At 41.6% G+C, this 20,411-nt stretch overlaps 1 protein-coding gene across 5 annotated transcripts in view; it reads left to right on the top strand.

The window, feature by feature from the left end:
• LOC112227777 (lethal(3)malignant brain tumor-like protein 4) overlaps nucleotides 1-20,411 on the top strand; it is a 151,140-nt gene that overhangs the window by 27,744 nt on the left and 102,985 nt on the right. For all 5 annotated transcript variants that reach the window (XM_024392647.2, XM_024392646.2, XM_024392645.2 and 2 more), the window contains 5 exons: nucleotides 2,420-2,524; nucleotides 3,038-3,173; nucleotides 3,753-3,844; nucleotides 15,459-15,610; nucleotides 18,156-18,232. In XM_024392647.2, coding sequence (XP_024248415.1) covers nucleotides 2,420-2,524; nucleotides 3,038-3,173; nucleotides 3,753-3,844; nucleotides 15,459-15,610; nucleotides 18,156-18,232 — 562 coding nt within the window. The remainder of the gene's footprint in view (nucleotides 1-2,419; nucleotides 2,525-3,037; nucleotides 3,174-3,752; nucleotides 3,845-15,458; nucleotides 15,611-18,155; nucleotides 18,233-20,411) is intronic.

Below are 20,411 nucleotides of genomic sequence, written 5' to 3'. Positions count from 1 at the left end.
CGAAGAACAGAGGAGTAGGATGAGGGTGCGACTAAAGGCTATCAAAACTGGTCGCCTAGAGGGTTGGAGACAAAGAATAAAAGGAGCAGATTTCTGGGCGTGGTAGAATATATTCAGGGCATAATGTGCAGACAGGGGTATGGTGGGGTGCGGGTACAGCGGAGGTAAGCCAAGGCACTGGGTGATGATAAGAGAGGTTGTATCTCTGAACATGCTGGTTATAATGGGTGAGGTCACCGCATGTGTGGGAGGTGGGACAAAGGAGGTATCAGAGGTATGAAGAGTGGAACTAGGGGCTCCATTGTAAACTAAAACAATGATAACTAACCTGAACAACAGTATACAAGGCATATTGACATTTGAGAGAGGAGTGGTTTCCGTCCGGCCACTCTACCATAAAGGCCTGATTGGTGGAGTACTGCAGAGATGGTTGTCCTTCTGGAAGGTTCTCCCATCTCCACAGAGGAACCCTGGAGCTCCGTTAGTGAACATCAGGTTCTTGGCCACAAGGCTCTTCTCCCCCAATTGCTCAGTTTGGCCGGGCGGCCAGCTCTTGGAAGAGTCTTGGTGGTTCCAAACTTCTTCCATTTAAGAATGATGGAGGCCACTGTTTTCTTGGGGTCCTTCAATGCTGCAGAATGGTTTAGGTACTGACACAATCTTGTCTTTGAGCTCTACGGATAATTGCTTCGACCTCAAGGCTTGGTTTTTGCTCTGACATGCACGGTCAGCTGTGGGATCTTATATAGATAGGTGTGTGCCTTTCCAAATCATGTCCATTGAATTGAATTCACCACAGGTGGACTCCAATCAAGTTGATCATCTCAAGGATGATCAATGGAAACAGAATGTACCTGAGCTCAATTTCAAGTCTCATAGCAAAGGGTCTGAATACTTATTTAAATAAGGTATTTCTGTTTTTTTTTGTAATAAATGTGCAAACATTTCTAAAAACCTGTTTTTGCTTTGTCATTACGTGACATTGTGTGTAGATTGATGAAGATTTGTAATTTTATTTAATCCATTTTACAATAAGGCTGTAACATAACAAAATGTGGAAAGGGGGAAGGGGTCTGAATACTTTCCGAATGCACTGTATCTACTACTATAGCCTGACTCCAGTCCACATCGTAGCAAGTTCAAGTAGTCCCTCTGTTTTCAGTCCGAGATGTCATTTACTGAACTATACAGGCAATAAAGTTATGATTTGCATTTTAAGGCCATAAGCCAGCTGCATGATGTTAAAAACATAGTCTGTTGATTTAAAAAGAAGGATGTTGGGGACCTTAAGCTGCAGGACAGTACATGGTTTACTTTAAACTGCAATGCAATCTTCTCCACGTGATTAATGTCAATGTATCTGTTTTGTTTTGAGCAAAACAAATCAAATTGCAAGCCGTTGTCCTTCATTAAAGGCTTTCCCTATCTCAGTAGCTGGAGTTGTAGGCCACGCAGGCAGATTTCAGATGAGAGAGGGAGGAGAATGTGCTAAAACTGCAGAAAAATCCCACACCCAGCCTCGCCTTTCCTGCTGCTTTTCTACAGCACTTATTTCTAATGGGCTGACGGGGGCCTGTAAAATAGAATAAAATCCCAGTGTGTGTGTGTGTGGTGGATACCAGGGTGTCTATTGTTTCTAATAACTGCCTTTGAGGACAGTCGGACTTCTCTGTTGCAGCACACCTATTAGACCGCAGGGAAGATTAAGCAAGGATTTGAGAATTGGCACTAAAATAGTTAAAGTATCAAGGTGTGCCACTGCCCCAGAGCCTGTATAGTCTAAAGGGGAGTAGCTTCACCTGCCAGGCTTCAAGCTTCTCCTAGAGAACAAGGATACAGAGGGAATGCAAGGATATGTGATCTGGCTATGCAAGACTTGTAGGGCAGTTTTTCCTATGCCATTATTGGACTTATCCAGCCTTTGGACCAGCACTGCGTTTGTTGTGTGTTCCTTACAGGAGAGTTGCTGCCTGGTGCAATGCTCCACTGTTTATCAGTCCCCCCCCCCTATCTCTCTCCCTGACAATGAATCATGCTGAACTAATTCCTCCGCTACAAACACGCGGTGTGGTGGAAGAAATTTTCTATGAAGGGATTTGACGGGACATCTGTTCCGTCGGAGGCACAAACACTCATTTCTATGGCAACCGTGCTGTTGAGACACTTGTGTGGCGGTACAACCGCCATGACTTATATGTATGGCTTTTCTGGAGAGGATATTTTATTCATCAATATTTGGTTTATTCTCCTGCTTTCCTGTAATTTATTTTTGTGGTCTACTTTTTCGTTTTCTCTGCTCTTTCCTTCCCTCTCTGTCCTTTGTTGTCTCCATCACATTCGCTCTCTGTTATGCTCTCTTTTCTCCTCTCCCACACTCTCTCACTTTGTCTTCATCCCTTTCTCCCTCCCTCCATCCCAGGCTCAGTCATTCCCCCTTAGCAGAAATGGTTTCAAGGCGGGGATGAGGCTGGAGGGGATCGACCCTCTGCACCCCTCTATGTTCTGCATCCTGTCCGTGGCAGAGGTGAGCTGCAGCCGTCAGTGAGCTGGCCCAACTCCAGACCAGCCTCAACCAAGGGCTCTCCCAGCACACTGGGCAGGTCACACTGTAATTGGATCTGTGATTGCAGTCCATGCGCCACTGTATTGGGTGGAGGAAATGATCGCCCTAAACTGTCACTAACAAAGCCCTTGGTAGTTTTGTGTTGTCGATCTGTTTTTGATGTCATCCCTTTTGTGTTTAAATGTACAAGACGTTAGCAGCTGGCATGTACGTATGACATCGACCACTTTACAAATGTACAAGATTGACATTAGCTGTTTGTTGTTGTATTTCCATTAGCAGACATTATTTTGCGTCATAGTCTCATAAAATTTGCAGTGGGAAAAATGATTGCTGTTAAGGGCAAGGCCCTTCAAGTAGCCTGCTCTATTGGTCATGGGAATACAAAGCAGAATTACATCATGCCATGGATTGATGTTTGGGATAGTGACCGCATGTCCATCCATACATAATACTGTGTTTTGTTTTTCAAAGGTGATTGGTTACCGATTACGTCTCCACATTGACAGCTACTCAGAATGCTATGACTTCTGGGTAAACGCAGACTCTCGGGATATCAGGCCAGCCGGATGGTGCGAGTCGACAGGACACCAGCTCCACCCACCAAAAGGTGAGCTACAGCAGATCAGCACACTGTTACCCTTTTGTCTTTACCCATTTCACTGTGACTCGTGACTATCATGCTGACCCAAATCAAACTGTGCTGGCTCTGATATATTATTTTCACATGGTCCTTGTCGTCTGAGACCAGCCACCGGGACAGCTGATAAAACTGAGGAATATTTATATTTGTCCTTTGTGGGGAAAAACTCATTCTGATTGGCTGGGCCTGGTTCCCCAGTGGATCAGGCTCTCCCATGGTTGTGGCCCTGCCCAGTAATGTGAAATCCATAGATTAGGGCCTAATTCATTCAATTATTTCAATTTTTTGATTTCCTTATATGAACTGAAACTCAGTTAAATATTAGAAATCAGTATTTTAAAAAATATATAAAAATGAATATAAAATAAATAATGATATTTCCTGGAGTGGTGATTTACCAGCGGCGGGGTGCCAGACACAACAATATTTGTCACCACCCTAATCCTCATTTATTTTTTTGGTTCTCTTTCTCCACCCTTCTCTCTCTCTCCATTTTTTTCTCCCCTTCTTTCTCTCACCCTCTCTCTCTGCACCATTTATTTTCAGGCTACAATGAAAGCGAGTTTAACTGGGAGAAATATCAAGAGGCTTGCAATGCTGAAGCTGCACCAAAGAATCTGTTTAAATCCCAAAATGGTGTAAGTGCTTGGTTGGGTTGCGAGAGTCAATGGAGGCTTAGCTCTACTTTCACCTGTAAAGACAGCTGGGGCCAAATGCTGACTTTCATTCACACAGCAGAACAGAACAATATGTCCCAGTGGCTGTTGTGAAGCTCCCTCCACACTGCGGCAGAGATGCACCACTTTACTTCCTGTAGTTTTTTTACAGTTACAAAAGCTGAAATTTATATTGACTTGTCATAGTAGTAGATGATTTTCAAATCATGCCACAATATTTCCACTATATTGTCATATATACATATGTACAAAGTAGTAAAACCCTGAGGGTTGAACACATGTGAGATACTGCTTGATTTTAATGAAAGGAAATTGATGAAGGGAAATGATAAATTATATGGTCATATCTCATGTTAAAACTCAACATTTGTGCACTTTTTAATTTAATTGTTTTTTTTTATTTGACCTTTATTTAACCAGGTAGGCTAGTTGAGAACAAGTTCTCATTTGCAACTGCGACCTGGCCAAGATAAAGCATAGCAGTGTGAACAGACAACACAGAGTTACACATGGAGTAAACAATTAACAAGTCAATAACACAGTAGAAAAAAAAGGGGAGTCTATATACATTGTGTGCAAAAGGCATGAGGAGGTAGGCGAATAATTACAATTTTGCAGATTAATAACACTGGAGTGATAAATGATCAGATGGTCATGTACAGGTAGAGATATTGGTGTGCAAAAGAGCAGAAAAGTAAATAAATAAAAACAGTATGGGGATGAGGTAGGTAAAAATGGGTGGGCTATTTACCGATAGACTATGTACAGCTGCAGCGATCGGTTAACTGCTCAGACAGCAGATGTTTGAAGTTGGTGAGGGAGATAAAAGTCTCCAACTTCAGCGATTTTTGCAATTCGTTCCAGTCACAGGCAGCAGAGAACTGGAATGAAAGGCGGCCAAATGAGGTGTTGGCTTTAGGGATGATCAGTGAGATACACCTGCTGGAGCGCGTGCTATGGATGGGTGTTGCCATCGTGACCAGTGAACTGAGATAAGGCGGAGCTTTACCTAGCATGGACTTGTAGATGACCTGGAGCCAGTGGGTCTGGCGACGAATATGTAGCGAGGGCCAGCCGACTAGAGCATACAAGTCGCAGTGGTGGGTGGTATAAGGTGCTTTAGTGACAAAACGGATGGCACTGTGATAAACTGCATCCAGTTTGCTGAGTAGAGTGTTGGAAGCAATTTTGTAGATGACATCGCCGAAGTCGAGGATCGGTAGGATAGTCAGTTTTACTAGGGTAAGTTTGGCGGCGTGAGTGAAGGAGGCTTTGTTGCGGAATAGAAATAGAAAGCCGATTCTTGATTTGATTTTCGATTGGAGATGTTTGATATAAGTCTGGAAGGAGAGTTTACAGTCTAGCCAGACACCTAGGTACTTATAGATGTCCACATATTCAAGGTCGGAACCATCCAGGGTGGTGATGCTGGTCAGGCGTGCGGGTGCAGGCAGAGAACGGTTGAAAAGCATGCATTTGGTTTTACTAGCGTTTAAGAGCAGTTGGAGGCCACGGAAGGAGTGTTGTATGGCATTGAAGCTCGTTTGGAGGTTAGATAGCACAGTGTCCAAGGACGGGCCGGAAGTATATAGAATGGTGTCGTCTGCGTAGAGGTGGATCAGGGAATCGCCCGCAGCAAGAGCAACATCATTGATATATACAGAGAAAAGAGTCGGCCCGAGGATTGAACCCTGTGGCACCCCCATAGAGACTCCCAGAGGACCGGACAGCATGCCCTCCGATTTGACACACTGAACTCTGTCTGCAAAGTAATTGGTGAACCAGGCAAGGCAGTCATCCGAAAAACTGAGGCTACTGAGTCTGCCGATAAGAATATGGTGATTGACAGAGTCAAACGCCTTGGCAAGGTCGATGAAGACGGCTGCACAGTACTGTCTTTTATCGATGGCGGTTATGATATCGGTTAGTACCTTGAGAGTGGCTGAGGTGCACCCGTGACCGGCTCGGAAACCCGATTGCACAGCGGAGAAGGTACGGTGGGATTCGAGATGGTCAGTGACCTGTTTGTTGACTTGGCTTTCGAAGACCTTAGATAGGCAGGGCAGGATGGATATAGGTCTGTAACAGTTTGGGTCCAGGGTGTCTCCCCCTTTGAAGAGGGGGATGACTGCGGCAGCTTTCCAATCCTTGGGGATCTCAGACGATATGAAAGAGAGGTTGAACAGGTTGGTAATAGGGGTTGCGACAATGGCGGCGGATAGTTTCAGAAATAGAGGGTCCAGATTGTCAAGCCCAGCTGATTTGTACGGGTCCAGGTTTTGCAGCTCTTTCAGAATATCTGCTATCTGGATTTGGGTAAAGGAGAACCTGGAGAGGCTTGGGCAAGTAGCTGCGGGAGGTGCGGAGCTGTTGGCTGAGGTTGGAGTAGCCAGGCGGAAGGCATGGCCAGCTGTTGAGAAATGCTTGTTGAAGTTTTCGATAATCATGGATTTATCGGTGGTGACCGTGTTACCTAGCCTCAGTGCAGTGGGCAGCTGGGAGGAGGTGCTCTTGTTCTCCATGGACTTCACAGTGTCCCAGAACTTTTTGGAGTTGGAGCTACAGGATGCAAACTTCTGCCTGAAGAAGCTGGCCTTAGCTTTCCTGACTGACTGCGTGTATTGGTTCCTGACTTCCCTGAACAGTTGCATATCGCGGGGACTATTCGATGCTATTGCAGTCCGCCACAGGATATTTTTGTGCTGGTCGAGGGCAGTCAGGTCTGGAGTGAACCAAGGGCTGTATCTGTTCTTAGTTCTGCATTTTTTGAACGGAGCATGCTTATCTAATATGGTGAGGAAGTTACTTTTAAAGAATGACCAGGCATCCTCAACTGACGGGATGAGGTCAATGTCCTTCCAGGATACCCGGGCCAGGTCGATTAGAAAGGCCTGCTCACAGAAGTGTTTTAGGGAGCGTTTGACAGTGATGAGGGGTGTTCGTTTGACAGCGGCTCCGTAGCGGATACAGGCAATGAGGCAGTGATCGCTGAGATCCTGGTTGAAGACAGCAGAGGTGTATTTGGAGGGCCAGTTGGTCAGGATGACGTCTATGAGGGTGCCCTTGTTTACAGATTCAAGGTTGTACCTGGTGGGTTCCTTGATGATTTGTGTGAGATTGAGGGCATCTAGCTTAGATTGTAGGACTACCGAGGTGTTAAGCATATCCCAGTTTAGGTCACCTAACAGAACAAACTCTGAAGCTAGATGGGGGGCGATCAATTCACAAATGGTGTCCAAGGCACAGCTGGGAGCTGAGGGGGGTCGGTAGCAGGCGGCAACAGTGAGAGACTTATTTCTGGAGAGAGTAATTTTCAAAATTAGTAGTTCGAACTGTTTGGGTATGGACCTGGAAAGTATGACATTACTTTGCAGGCTCTCTCTGCAGTAAACTGCAACTCCTCCCCCTTTGGCAGTTCTATCTTGACGGAACATGTTATAGTTGGGTATAGAAATCTCAGAATTTTTGGTGGCCTTCCTGAGCCAGGATTCAGACACGGCAAGGACATCAGGGTTAGCAGAGCGTGCTAAAGCAGTGAGTAAAACAAACTTAGGGAGGAGGCTTCTGATGTTGACATGCATGAAACCAAGGCTTTTTCGATCACAGAAGTCAACAAATAAGGGTGCCTGGGGACATGCAGGGCCTGGGTTTACCTCCACATCACCCGCAGAACAGAGGAGGAGTAGAATGAGGGTGCGGCTAAAGGCTATCAAAACTGGTCGCCTAGAGCGTTGGGAACAGAGAATAAAAGGAGCAGATTTCTGGGCATGGTAGAATATATTCAGGGCATAATGCGCAGACAGGGGTATGGTGGGGTGCGGGTACAGTGGAGGTAAGCCCAGGCACTGGGTGATGATGAGAGAGGTTGTATCTCTGGACATGCTGGTTGTAATGGGTGAGGTCACTCAAGCCTTTCCCTTATGGAAATGAAATCTCACATCTGGAATCATGTGAAAATGTGTTTTTGGAACACTTTACATATAACATTTAACTTCAAGTGTGACATTTCACATTTCACTTCGCATGTGAAAATGTGTTTTTGGAAAAATGTGTCATTATGATACACACATTACTTTTAACAGTGTTTTCAAATTCCATATTTGACACACTTTGACATACATGACTACATTGTGTATGTTTTATTGATACAGTAATTCTTATTCAAATTGGGATTTAAACACACAACCTCTTGTAAATGACTGATTTCACCTGTATTCCCGACACTTTAGATTTCAAAGTAAATCTCAGCTTCCTTAAAAATACACTCAAGAAAAACTGTTATATATATCATAGGGATTCAGAAGTAACATTGAAACCGAATACTATGCCCCACCAACATTAGACAACTATACAGAAAACCCTCATATTGCTGAAATAAGTACATCGATGATGAGAGAGACAATAGTGAGATTAACTGGCACTAAGTGCAGAAATGTATAATAGTTAATGAATGTGTAGGGGAATGTTAGACACTGTGGTGCAGCAGAAAGATCAGTGCACCTCAAATCCATAGATTCTGAGTTCAAGTCCCAGGTGGGGTCATATTTTATCTGAACAGCATACCACTTACTTTAAAACCCCTATACCATTACTTTACTTATGATTGTTTGGGACATCTGGGACCATCGCGTGACATTCTGACGGATAGTGAAATAAATGTTTTGAGAACATCCTCACCCTTAAGGAAAAAACACATGAATTTCATGTGATGATGTGATCTTATGTAAAGCAACGTGATAAGATGAAATGAAACGTGACAATTTGATAAGATGAAATGAAACGTGACAACGTGAGCACATGTTAAAATAAATGTGACATGGGTATACACATTTTCTCATGTGATAACATGAAATTACACGTGACAACATGTAAAAACATATTCTCATGTGAAGTGTTCCAAAAAGCACATGATTTCACATGTGAAATTTCACGTGAATTGTTCCAGAAACACAATTCCACATGTGAATCATGTGATTTTTCACATAAGGGGATGCCAGCAACCTGAATTTTTTGCTATGTCACCAGAACATTGTATGGCTCTTTTGTGTAATTTGCATAGACTAGAGAACTGACCATGTACAAGCTTAGTGTTTATGAACAGAATACAACAGAACACATTAACTGGGATGACATTCCCTCTCATGGGAGACCAGAAAGTACTAGCGGAAAGACACACCTCCAATAAACCACGCCTGCAATATTCTGATTCTGCTGCCACTGCGACACCATGCTGGCAATCAGCAATTAATGTTGCATGTTGTCAACAGAAGAGTCAGTGAAGGTACAGTAGGTCGCCTGTAGGTTACTGGCAACATTTTGCAAGTAAGTTATTGTGAATTTTACATCAACTTACTGACAAATGGTTTCCAGTTCAACTAGTTTCCATTAAGTTGCTGGAAAATGCAACATAACCTATTTACAGTGCTGTTCATAAGAGACAAATGCTCTTACAAAGGTTGCAGAACAGACAATGTCAAAGAAGGTGCTCAATTTGCATCGGCATAACCATCAAACACTTACACTGCCGGTTGACACACATACATACAGTGCCTGCCTGTCACAACACCTACTCAATCAAGGGTTTTTACTTTATTTTGTACTATTTTCTACATAATGATGAAGACATCAAAACTATGAAATAACACATATGGAATCATGTAGTAACCAAAAATGTGTTAAACAAATCAAAATATATTTTATATTTGAGATTTTTCGAAGTAGCCTGCCTTTGCCTTGATGACAGCTTTGCACAGTCTTGGCATTCTCTCAACCTGCTTCATGAGGTAGTCAGCTGGAATGCATTTCAATGAATAGGGGTGCCTTGTTAATTTGTGGAATTTCTTTCCTTCTTAATGCGTTGGAACAAGGTAGGGGTGGATACTGAAGATATCCCTATTTGGTAAAAGACCAAGTCCATATTATGGCAAGAACAGCTCAAAGAGAAACGACAGGGTATTGTAAATTAAAGACAAAAAGGACAGTCAATTCAGAAAAGTTCAAAAGCTTTGAAAGTTTCTTCAAGTGCAGTCGCAAAAACTGTCATGAGGACATTCACAGGAAAGCAATACCCAGGGTTACCTCGCTGCAGAGGATAAGTTCATTAGAGTTACCAACCTCAGAAAATGCAGCCCAAATAAATGCTTCACAGCGGTCACGTAACAGACACATCTCTACATCAACTGTTCAGAGGAGACTGCTTGTGTCAAGCCTTCATGGTCGAATTGCTCCAAAGAAACCACTACTAAAGGACACAAAAGAAGAAGAGACTTACTTTGGCCAAGAAACACGAGCAATGGACATTAGACAGGTGAAAATATGTCCTTTGGTCTGATGAGTCCAAATTTGAGATTTTTGGTTCCAACCACCGTGTCTTTGAGACGCAGAGTAGGTGAACGGATGATCTCTGCATGTATGGTTCACACCGTGAAGCATGGAGAAGGAGATGTGATGATGTGGGGGTACTTTGCTGGTGACACTGTTGGTGATTTATTTAGAATTCAAGGCACAGTTAACCAGCTTGGCTACCACAGCATTCAGCAGCGATACACAATCCCATCTGGTTTGGGCTTAGTGGGACTATCACTATTTTTCAACAGGACAATGACCCAACACACCTCCAGGCTGTGTAAGGGCTATTTGATCAAGATGGATAGTGATGGAGTGCTGCATCAGATGACCTGGCCTCCACAATCATCCGACCTCAACCCAATTGAAATGGTTTGGGATGAGTTGAACTGCAGAGTGAAGGAAAAGAAGCCAACAAGTGCTTAGCTAATGTGGGAAATCCTTCAAGACTGTTAGAAAAGCATTCCTCCTGAAGCTGGTTGAGAGAATGTGCAAAGCTGTCATCAAGGCAAAGGCTGGCTACTGTAAACACTTTTTTGGTTACTACATGATTCCATATGTGTTATTTCACAGTTTTGATGTCTTCACTATTATTCTACAATGTAGAAAATAGTTAAAATAAAGAAAAACCCTTGAATGAGTAGGTGTGTCCAAACTTTTGACTGGTATTGGTATGTATTTGACCATGCCACAAAATATGCTAATGAGCCCCACCAGTACATTGCCCTCACTTATCAAAGCGCAGTGATGATCGTACCTTTTATATTAGAAATATTGGGTAGAAAAATGTCACATTATACCTACAAGGTACCAAACTATACCAATTGAGTTCATATGTGAGCCTGTGAAGTGTACCTTAGACTTTTTTGTACCTCAGAGAACAACACTGTAACCCAATCATAACCTTATAGTGTGTTAATACATGTTCCAAGCAATACCTATGAACCTGGTGGCACTGCAGAAACATTGATGCACTCAAAAAAAGGTTGCAAGTTCAAATTACCAAAGCATCCATGTATACTCTGTCAAGTGTCCTTGAGCACTGCTAGTTTTACGTTGATGTTACGTTTGTGGTGATAAATGGACAATTATTTATTTGATTCTGGGAAGTTTTTAGCAAAGGGCATGAATGCATTATTGCCAATACGTCTGTGGCCAGACCTCTTTTATGTTCACAGACCTGGTGTCGTAGCAGGACATACTGTAGCGGGACATTTCAGGTTATTTCCGACCATTAAAATCCCAGTTAAAGGAATACTTCGGGATTTTGGCACTTTATTTACTTCCCCAGAGTCAGATGAACTCGTGGTTACCATTTTTATGGCTCTGCGTGCAGTTTGAAGGAAGTTACTAACTAGCGTTAGCATGCTAGCAGATAACCATAGACTTCCAGTCATTACACTAACGCTAGCTAGCATTGGCTCGTGAAACTACCTCTAACTTCCTTGGTACTGGACACCGAGCCATAAAAATGCAATCATTGTCAAAATCCCGAAGTATGGTCCAAGTGTGGTCACAGTACAAAATGATCCAATATGTTTTACACTATTTGAAATCAGAATACAGCAGCACACTGTCATAGTAATGAAATAACACCTTCAAGTTGTTGTATATAATTTAGGCAAAGTGCAAAATGTATTCTTGCAACTAGTGCCTTATTCATATCTAGTGCCGTATTCAACTAGTGCCTTATTCAACTAGTGCCGTATTCATATCTAGTGCCGTATTCAACTAGTGCCGTATTCAACTAGTGCCTTATTCAACTAGTGCCTTATTCATATCTAGTGCCATATTCAACTAGTGCCGTATTCATATCTAGTGCCGTATTCATATCTAGTGCCGTATTCATATCTAGTGCCGTATTCATATCTAGTGCCTTATTCATATCTAGTGCCTTATTCATATCTAGTGCCGTATTCATATCTAGTGCCGTATTCAACTAGTGCCTTATTCAACTAGTGCCTTATTCATATCTAGTGCCATATTCAACTAGTGCCGTATTCATATCTAGTGCCGTATTCAACTAGTGCCGTATTCATATCTAGTGCCTTATTCATATCTAGTGCCGTATTCATATCTAGTGCCTTATTCATATCTAGTGCCTTATTCATATCTAGTGCCGTATTCAACTAGTGCCGTATTCAACTAGTGCTGTATTCATATCCCTTGACTTATTCCATGTTTTGTTGTTACAGCCTGAATTTAAAATTGATTAAAACATTTTTTTCTCACCCATCTACACGCTATACCCCATAATGACAAAGTGAAAACATATTTTTAGAAATATTTGCAAAATTATTGAAAATGAAATATGGAAATATCTCATTTTAGCTGTGAGTCAATAGTTTGTAGAAGAACCTTTGGCGGCGATAACAGCTGTGAGCCTTTTGGAGTAAATCTCTAACAGCTTTGCACACCTGGATTGTACAAGCAGACTGAACCAGGTTTTCCTCTTGGATTTTGCTTAGCTCCATTCAGTTGATTTGTTTTAATCCTGAAAAACTCCCCAGTCCTTAACGATTACAAGCATAACCATAACATCATGCAGCCACCACCATGCTTATATGAAGAGTGGTACTCAGTGATGTGTTGTGTTGGATTTGCCCTAAACATAACGCTTTGTATTCAGGACAGAAAGTTAATTTCTTTGAATTTTTTGTTTAGTGTTAATGAAGTGCCTTGTTGCAAACAGGATGCATGTTTTGGAATATTTTTATTCTGTACATCCTTCTTTTCACTCTGTCATTTAGGTTAGTTTTGTGGGGTAACTATTATTGGAAAAGAAATGAGTCCATTAAACTTATGTAATTTGTCAAGTACATTTGTACTCCTAAACTTATTTAAGCTTGCTGTAACAAAGGGGTTGAGTACTTATTGACTGAATACATTTCAACTTTACATTATTTATTAATTTCAAAAATGTTCTACAAACAAAATTCCACTTTGACATTATGGGGTATTGGGTGTAGATCACTTACAGTTGAAGTCGGAAGTTTACATACACTCAGGTTGGAGTCATTAAAACTAATTTTCCAACCACTCCACAGATTTCTTGTTAACAAACTATAGTTTTGGCAAGTCATTTAGGACATCTACTTTGTGCATGACACAAGTAATATTTCCAACAATTGTTTACAGACAGATTATTTCACTTATTATTCACTGTATCACAATTCCAGTGGGTCAGAAGTTTACATACACTAAGTTGACTGTGACTTTAAACAACTTGGAAAATGATGTCATTGCTTTAGAACTTCTGGCAGGCTAATTGACATCATTTGAGTCAATTAGAGGTGTACCTGTGGATGTATTTCAAGGCCTACCTTCAAACTCATGGGAAAATCAAAAGAAATCAGCCAAGACCTCAGAAAAAAATTGTAGATCTCCACAAGTCTGGTTCATCCTTGGGAGCAATTTCCAAACACCTGAAGGTACCACGTTCATCTGTACAAACAATAGTACGCAAGTATAATCACCATGGGACCACGCAACCGTCATACCGCTCAGGAAGGAGATGTGTTCTGTCTCCTAGAGATGAACATACTTTGGTGCGAATAGTGCAAATCAATCTCAGAACAACAGCAAAGGACCTTGGGAAGATGCTGGATGAAACAGGTACAAAAGTATCTATATCCACAGTAAAACGAGACCTATATCGACATAACCTGAAAGGCTGCTCAGCAAAGAAGAAGCCACTACTCCCAAACCGCCATAAAAAAGCCAGACTACAGTTTGCAACTGACAAAGATCGTAGTTTTTGGAGAAATGTCCTCTGGTCTAATGAAACAAAAATAGAACTGTTTGGCCATAATGACTATCGTTATGTTTGGAGGAAAAGGGGGAGGCTTGCAAGCCGAAGAACACCATCCCAACCGTGAAGCACGGTGGTGGCAGCATCATGTTGTGGGGGTGCTTTGCTGCAGGAGGGACTGGTGCACTTCACAAAATTGATGGCTTCATGAGGAAGGAAAATTGTAGATCTATTGAAGCAACATCTCAAGACATCAGTCAGGAAGTTAAAGCTTGGTCGCAAATAAGTCTTCCAAATGGACAATGACCCCAAGCATACTTCCAAAGTTGTGGCAAAATGGCTTAAGTACAACAAAGTCTAGGTATTGGAGTGGCCATCACAATGCCCCAACCTCAATCCTATAGAAAATGTGTGGGCAGAACTGAAAAAGCGTGTGCGAGCAAGGAGGCCTTCACACCTGACTCAGTTACACCAGCTCTGTCAGGAGGAATGGGCCAAAATTCACCCAATTTATTGTGGGAAGCTTGTGGAAGGCTACCCAAAACGTTTGACCCAAGTTAAACAATTTAAAGGCAATGCTACCAAATACTAATTGAGTGTATGTTAACTTCTGACCCACTGGGAATGTGATGAAAGAAATAAGCTGAAATAAATCATTCTCTCTACTATTATTTTGACATTGCACATTCTTAAAATAAAGTGGTGATCCTAACTGACCTAAGACAGGGAATTTTTACTAGGATTAAATGTCAGGAATTGTGAAAAACTGAGTTTAAATGTATTTGGCTAAGGTGTATGTAAACTTCTGACTTCAACTGTACAGAAAATCTGAATTGTATAAATATTCAATTCAAGCTGTAACACAACAAAATGTGGAAAAGTTAAAGGTGTGTGAATTCTTTCTGAGGGAATTGTATAGACAATCCATTATACCCATAGATGTGGTGGCACATCAGGAACTTGAGGAAGCTACAGTAGCAACCAAGAAGTGAGGTTTTACTCTCTTACTGTCCTTTTAACATTAACACCTTAATTTAGCTGTACATATACAGTAACGTATTGTAGATTTGTTGTATTTTCACTGTAACTACACAAAAACCTCCAGGGGAGCATGACACAGCGTCCTAAGAATGTCTCTGTAAAAACCGGGAACAAGACAAAACCTGCAGTAAAAGTGAAATATTCTCAATTACATTTGACATCTGGGTTTTCACGTGCTTACATTTTTTTCATGTTAAGTGCTCAAATATTGTCACGCGTAGTTTAAAGTTATCAAATGTTGCTTTAAATTAAACCATGTTATCACGTGTGAAATTCACATGTTTTTTCTTAAGGGTTAAGGGTAGAATCTGTGGATGCTATGGTATGTCAATATTTACTTAAATCCTCCATTGACATGAATGCATGATTTTTTTTTCTTTTAAGTTTAAAGTCAGAAAGTATGAAGCCCTTTTGTGATTTGTCTCTCTGTGTCAACAGACTACGAGCACCTCTAAGTTTCAGGTGGGCATGAAACTGGAGGCAGTGGACAGAAAGAATCCATGTCTGGTGTGTGTGGCCTCGGTGGCCGACATCGTGGACAATCACTTCCTGGTTCACTTTGACAACTGGGACGACACCTACGACTACTGGTGAGACACCTACAATTTAGTTAACCCTTTACACTTGTGGGAATTGGCCTATAAGGATAGGGCTACATTTAAATGTTTCTTACAGAAGAAATAATAAATGCATATGCATAAACATGGTAGCATTTAAAAGGGAACAGTTTGGAGATTAGGGGGACAAAACAGTTCTCCTGACACAAGACTGAATCCAAACATGACACTGTTGATTTTATGTGCATTTGACATTTTCTGTACAATTTGCTGGATTTGTTGATAACGAAATCTGAAAATACTCTGGATACATTCAGTAACAGAAGAACTTTCCTGGAAAATGTTGGGGTAGGTGCAACATAAGACATAAAAATGACAAAGGTTTGAGTGAGAAGACTAACTGATATCTTCAAGTTGCCACACACCTTTCCAAAGTGTGCGCTGTTCCTAAGTTATTTCAAGGAATTTCTTATGACTCAAAAAAACGTATTCAACTATAAGGACCTAAAAATGTTTATCACCTCTACTACAGTAGAAGTACTAGAGTTGAACACAACCCTCTGTCCCTGCCATCACCCAATTACTCTGGTTGTTTACTCAATCCAAAAAGTGCCCATTTTAAAAGCTCGTTCTGTTACCTACATCACTAACGAAATTATAAAATAGGATCTTACAGTGCTAGGCTTTCACAAGGAAATTCAGAGAAATGGATCGTAATTTTGGTGCGCATAGAAAGGAGTCATGGGTGCATTTTCCGCAGTAAATCTTCTTCACAATAGACAAACAGGCTCATTCTGTTCAGAACAACCCAGGGTATGTGGCCATCATAAACATTGCCGCTGTATATGACGTGAGTTTTATGATATGGAAATGTGAAGGGCACATTTGGCTTGCTTGTATGACATCAAAGCAGCATTTACTAAAATCCTCCACGTCTCAGCTTTCATAATTAATCGAGTCCTCTTAGTTTATAGCATTTCCCAGAGCTTTGACGTCATTTGTAGCATGTTACTGTTCAGTCACTGTGTTCCAAATTAGGAGCTTATTAATGCCCAAATCTGCCATTTTCAACACGTGCACGAGTGTAAAGGGTTAAAACAGTTTTTATTCTTTTAAATTCAGCTTTTTGTGAGTTAGAAGTTGATGAGAATATAGAAAAGTGTGCGTGTGTGTGTGAAATTGGTCATTTCAGTTTAACTTCTCAGACTATGTTATGATACACTATTTTTGATATAACTGAAGTAAACTTCAGCAGAACTGGTTCTGTCTTCTCAAAGTTTAAAAGGAAGTGTCTGTCTAGCGTTACATTTTGGGTATCTTGTTGCTACTTTGAATGTTAAATGAAGGAATTTGTCAAAATCAGACCAGAGGTTAAGGTGTTCGAGCCAGAGGAGATGTGATCAACATTTGTTTACTGATGTTTGCTGTCGGTAACTGATAGGTTACACTTTAATGTTGTTTTGTAGCTGTAGTGCATGTGTCATTCAACTTTATATTACATTGTGTATAATTAGCTTTGTTACCTTATAGAGTGTGTGTGTGTGTGTGTGTGTGTGGTGGTTGCGCACGTATGTGCACCTGTGTGTACATAATCTTTGTGTGTGTACATGTATCATCTTCAATGTAATATCCCTCTGAAGTTCTGTCGTCAGTGAATCAGTGACAGTTTACCAGCTAATTGCTAAGAGGCGTTTGATTGATTACATAGCATGTGACATGGCCCAATTCATCCAGTGAAAAGCTTGATGTGGGAGAAAAATAGAAGCTGTGTAATTAGATATAATGTAATGGTTGAAGAGGAGCACTGACAGTTGTCTCTGGGAAAAGACAAACGTTTGTTCTCAAGAGTTGCCTGGCTGAGATATTTTCAGGGTATTTTATTTTTCATTTTTTCCTGTATTTTTCCTCTTTCCCTGTGTCATACCGAGACATTCCAGTAGGAGAAGCTCCTAGCTTCCTAGCCTCCTAACTGCCTACAAAGACATGCAGAAATCATGGTTCCCCACAGCTCATTACATTCACACACACATGCACACACTCAACATATACACCCACACTCACAGTGTCTCTTACACACAGGCTCAAACACACTTGCATGCTCACACGTTCACAAACTCGCGCACACCTTGCACACAATTGCATTCTCTCAGACACTCCACTGGCTCACCAGGGAGCATGTGTGGAAATGTTGGTCAAATACCATGGCCGTCGGGACATGGCAAGCCCCATGATTGGCTATTCTGCAAAATTACACAGCTGCTGTGTCATTGCAAAGCACACCGAAGATGAATGGAATTCCTATTGTATTGTCTGATTGATTGTGTTTGTAGGTACATGTTAATCTAGCCGGCCTGTACAATAAGTGAAATTGCAATATTCTCCCGGTCACAAACCGGGTATTGTACATGTAAATTGCATTTAGAGGTTGTTGTAATATCTTACCTCAGGACGATTGAAATCAAATTGTACGTGTGCGTGTAGAGGAAGAAGTGGGTGTGTAGATGAGGAAGTGTATGTGTGTAGGTAGATAATGTAAAGTATGCTATGGTAAAGTATAGTGTGTGTCTGTATGTTTTAGGTGTGACGCCAGCAGCCCTCACATCCACCCAGTGGGCTGGTGCCAGGACCACGGAAGACCTCTCACTGCACCTCAGGGTGGGTAGCTAGTCCAGCACACACAGTATACTGTCATTGAGGATGCTGTTTGAATAGTGTCTGCTAAAATGACCGTGGCTCCTCCCCACTTCAGCCATGTTTTGCTATTCCTCACTTTAGTCCCCATATTAGTACAAAGATATGAACCTTTATCTTAAATCCCCCTTCATCTTCAATGTAAAATCATGAGTTATTCATTTAATTTCCCCTCTAATTTGCTGGTAAATTGCCCCCTTCCACCACACACTTTATAAAGACCTTGAAGGAACTCATATTGTATGGAGATAGGACATCAAAAACCTTGAAAGAATCATAACTCATTTTGTATGGAGGTAGGACATCAGTAGGACATTAATTTCTATGTACAATATGACACGTGCATCATCCTGAATGAGACTTCATCACAGCTGTTCTTTAGTAATGCATGCCCTTCAATGCATAACAAAAATCTAAACATTAACTATTTACTTGACAATTGTTTTTGTTTATATACAGTTGAAGTTGGAATTTTACATACACCTTAGTCAAATACATTTAAACTCAGTTTTTCACAATTCCTGACATTTCATCCTCGTAAAAATTCTCTGTCTTGGGACAGTTAGGATCACCACTCTATTTTAAGAATGTGAAATGTCAGAATAATAGTAGAGAGAATGATTTATTTCAGCTTTTATGTCTTTCATCACATTCCCAGTGGGTCAGAAGTTTACATACTCTCAATTAGTATTTGGTAGCATTGCTTTTAAATTGTTTAACTTGGGTTAATCATTTCGGGTTAGCTTTCCGCAAGCTTCACATAATAAGTTGGGTGAATTTGGCCCATTCCTCCTGACAGAGCTGGTGTAAATGAGTCAGGTTTGTAGGCGTCCTTGCTCACACATGCCTTTTCAGGTTTTCACACACTGTTGCTGGTATTTTGGCCCATTCCTCCATGCAGATCTCCTCTAGAGCAGTGATGTTTTGGGGCTGTTGCTGTGCAACACGGACTTTCAACTCCCTCCAAATATGTTCTATGGGGTTGAGATCTGGAGACTGGCTAGGCCACTCCAGGACCTTGAAATGCTTCTTACGAAGCCACTCCTTCATTGCCCTGTGTTTGGGATCATTGTCATGCTGAAAGACCCAGCCACGTTTCATCTTCAATGCCCTTGCTGATGGAAGGAGGTTTTCACTCAAAATCTCACGATACATGGCCCCATTCATTCTTTCCTTTACATGGATCAGTCGTCCTGGTCCCTTTGCAGAAAAACAGCCCCAAAGCATGATGTTTCCACCCCTATGCTTCACAGTAGGTATGGTGTTCTTTGGATGCAACTCAGCATTCTTTGTCCTCCAAACACGACGAGTTGAGTTTTTGCCAAAAAGTTATATTTTGGTTTCATCTGACCATATGACAATCTCCCAATCTTCTTCTGGATCATCCAAATGCTCTCTAGCAAACTTCAGACGGGCCTGGACATGTACTGGCTTAAGCAGGGGGATACGTCTGGCACTGCAGGATTTGAGTCCCTGGCGACGTAGTGTGTTACTGATGGTAGGCTTTGTTACTTTGGTCCCAGCTCTCTGCAGGTCATTCACTAGGTCCCCCCGTGTGGTTCTGGAATTTTTGCTCACCGTTCTTGTGATCATTTTGACTCCACGGGGTGAGATCTTGCGTGGAGCCCCAGATCGAGGGAGATTATCAGTGGTCTTGTATGTCTTCCATTTCCTAATAATTGCTCCCACAGTTGATTTCTTCAAACCAAGCTGCTTACCTATTGCAGATTCAGTCTTCCCAGCCTGGTGCAGGTCTACAATTTTGTTTCTGGTGTCCTTTGACAGCTCGTTGGTCTTGGCCATAGTGGAATTTGGAGTGTGACTGTTTGAGGTTGTGGACAGGTGTCTTTTATACTGATAACCAGTTCAAACAGGTGCCATTAATACAGGTAACGCGTGGAGGATAGAGGAGCCTCTTGAAGAAGAAGTTACAGGTCTCTGTGAGAGCCAGAAATCGTGCTTGTTTGTAGGTGACCAAATACTTATTTTCCACCATAATTTGCAAATAAATTCATTAAAAATCCTACAATGTGATTTTCTGGATTTTTGTTCTTCTCATTTTGTCTGTCATAGTTGAAGTGTACCCACCCTCTCATCTTTTTAAGTGGGAGAACTTGCACAATTGGTGACTGTCTAAATACTT

Source organism: Oncorhynchus tshawytscha, linkage group LG29 (assembly GCF_018296145.1).
Source record: "Oncorhynchus tshawytscha isolate Ot180627B linkage group LG29, Otsh_v2.0, whole genome shotgun sequence".
Classification (NCBI taxonomy): Eukaryota; Metazoa; Chordata; class Actinopteri; order Salmoniformes; family Salmonidae; genus Oncorhynchus; species Oncorhynchus tshawytscha.
Note: the sequence above shows the minus strand (reverse complement) of the source record. Positions and strands in the feature narration are given on the sequence as shown.